Source organism: Athene cunicularia (assembly GCF_003259725.1).
Source record: "Athene cunicularia isolate RWA chromosome 3 unlocalized genomic scaffold, athCun1 chr3_part1, whole genome shotgun sequence".
Classification (NCBI taxonomy): domain Eukaryota; kingdom Metazoa; phylum Chordata; class Aves; order Strigiformes; family Strigidae; genus Athene; species Athene cunicularia.
In genome coordinates this window covers 10,727,739-10,730,609 of record NW_020799097.1, presented here as the reverse complement: position 1 = coordinate 10,730,609, position 2,871 = coordinate 10,727,739, and the positions used below count along the sequence as shown (strand labels likewise).

General features: G+C 40.8%; 1 protein-coding gene across 1 annotated transcript in view; it reads right to left on the bottom strand.

The window, feature by feature from the left end:
- Nucleotides 1-2,273: 2,273 nt before the first annotated feature.
- The window catches only part of MATN3 (matrilin 3), an 11,440-nt gene continuing 10,842 nt past the window's right edge, over nucleotides 2,274-2,871 (bottom strand). Inside the window, exon 6 of the mRNA XM_026846490.1 lies at nucleotides 2,274-2,314. Coding sequence (XP_026702291.1) covers nucleotides 2,274-2,314 — 41 coding nt within the window. The remainder of the gene's footprint in view (nucleotides 2,315-2,871) is intronic.

Sequence of the window (2,871 nt, the reverse complement as noted above, 5' to 3'; positions counted from 1 at the left end):
GACCTTTAAAGGCCATCTAGTCCAACCCCCCAGCCACAGGCAGGAACATCTTTCTGACCAGGTTGCTCAAAGCCCCGTACAACCTGACCTTGAACACTTCCAGGGAGGGGGCAGCTACAACTTCTCTGGGCAACCTGTGCCAGGGCCTCACCACCCTCACAGTAAAGAATTTCTTCCTCACATGTAAATGCATCTAAATAGAATCTAAATCTATCTATCTACAGAAGATCAAGATTGCTGCCCTGTCAAAGTGAGATTGTAATGGCATTTGGGGTACCCATCACTCCCAAACACAACACTTCTGAGAACACATTAGTCCAAAGTTAAGACTCCAGGAGTTTTGCAAGCCAAGCAGGAAGGCATGTAGTGATTTTAGGGACATAAACAGTCGGTCAGTGTCAGAAATTGGGCAGTTTGCATCAGTTTCTGAGATGGAGGTGGAATTTAGACACCAAAGTCTCAGCTTGGGAAGGAATTAGAAGAATTGAATTCACCACTTGGTAAGTAATACAAAAATGAAAGCAGGAACACATGTATTAATTTTAAATACTAAGCAGTAGAGGTTCAGCTAAATCATCAATGTGTATCACCCTACAAGTACCCTTAGTTTGTAATATTTGCAATATCCATGCATAAGGAGTATTATTTTTTATTCAAGAGGTATGAGCAGAAGTCTATTCCAATGTCACATGAATATGGGTGAACAACAGCATTCAGATAGGCCCAAATGCATTTTAAATCTAGTAGAAAGACACAGCAATATTAATGGAGGAGCCAGTCAGTATGACAGAGAAGTCACCAGCCTCAGAGAAAGCAAGCATTGCCATACTCCGCAGTGGTTCCATTGAATCTGTTTCTAGGTCTTGCCCTCAATCTTCCAGACTTACAGGGAACCCACCTCAGCTATCCTCAGGAACTCCTTTTTCTCTATAATCCACCACAAAACCAGGGATGATCACAAAGGGCTCAGGTGATAATTTCATTGTGGTATAATAACATCAGACATCAGCTGATGGCTGTGAGATCTTAGCTACATGAAAGGCAATTTAACCTCTCTCCATAAAGAAAATAGGAGCTGCACCCCTTGCTGCAGGCTAAGAACAAACATCAACAGCTACTGAAGCACAGTTACTGTAAGTGAGATTACTGTCTACATCTGAGACCAGAATAATAATAAGCTTTCAAAGGCAGAGCCTTCTTAAAAGAGGGCCTACAATTATGAAATACCCTTTCAACAAGTTATCAAGAGGTGTTACTTCTGTGTAATACCTGTCTCGTTATACATGTTTTTGACATCACTTGCAAAGGCAACGACAGCAGATTAATCAATTCTTTTTTATGCAGATACATAAATGTGTAGCTGATCAATGCCAAACAAATTATGTGAGCATTATAACAGTAAAGCAATAGAAATATTATACCTGGATGCAATTTTTCTTTTTTTCTGAATTGTTTTGGTTTCTTTTTTTATTTATCAATCATGCCATTGATATTTCCATTTTGCAGGGAAACTGCAAAATCTATGAACAGATTCATTTCTAGCAGTGCAGAAATTAATTTGTCTTAGAGCCAATGTTGAAACTGGTGTCTCCTTGATTCCGCTGAACCCGTATTTGTTCACCTCCCTCCTTTGGAACGTTCCACTGGCTTTATGGTCAATGTACAAAGAAGACCTGTTCAAGAGTCAGCTGGAGGAAGGCCAGTTCAAAATATCACACCAACATGGTTGGTTTCCAACCAACTGCCAGTTAATTTTTTATGTTTGCATTTAAATTCTCCAATGACAGCTACAGATCCTCCTTGGATTCTGTCTGTTTTAACAAAATTACTTTTTTCAGCCAACTTTGGCAACTGCCAAGGGTACCCTGAAGTCTTCTACAGACTTCCTGTGAAATTTAGAGCCTTCCAGTATTTGATATTCAAAATCTTGGATGCTCCCATTACCACTGAGATGCCAAACAAGTCATACAAAACATGCTAGAGTTGTGTGTTTACACTGCATTTATGTAGAAGACCAGACCTACAAAAAATTACTATATTTGCAGATGGTGTTTGGCTATATCCACCTATTTTATAACTTTGCTCTTACACAGGATCCTTAGGAACTTGATGTAATGACAGATTATTCCTGCTCTGAACCAGAGATCGGACTAGGTACCTCCCTTCCAACCCAACTTTACTTATGATTCTACATTAAATGGTGCAGAGATTCTGCCAACAGCTGAACAACCTTCATAGCAGTCACAGGTACGTGATCCACCATTACTCACATATTACTCACAGTCATGGGTTCCTGGTGCACATACGTCAGTGCCTACAGAATGCATTTTGGAGAAACAGTTATCCAAAAACAAGATAACCTTTTTTTAATGCTTTCCAATGGCAATGCTTTTCCATGCTGGGAGCCTATCCTACATGAATCTTACCGGGAACTACTGATATGTGTAACTGATCTTGCCTTGGAGCAGTGAGACGAACTAATTGGCTTACTGGGGTCTCCCTCAGTCCTTACTCCGTACAGTCTGTGCTCACTCCAACCACAGCTGCCTAACACCACCAGAGGGGAAGTGCCAGAGCACCTCCAAGGGCATGCTAGAAAAATTTCCAGTACACAACTTTACAGTAAGGAGACCAGGAAGGAAAGAAACACTTCTAAAATTATTACATTTTTACTATAACACAAAGTCCCTGAGAAGCTAAAGAAACAAATAGCAAAATGAAATTCAGCCTGGAGGGGAGGACATCACCTCAAGCTGTCTCCTGCTTGGTGGTATGCAGTTTCTGCAGTATTGAAAAGTGTGTGACTAACCCCAGCTATTCCCTCTTCAATATTTCTCTGTTCTGGGTTTGCTGAATATTGGGGGGGGGGGG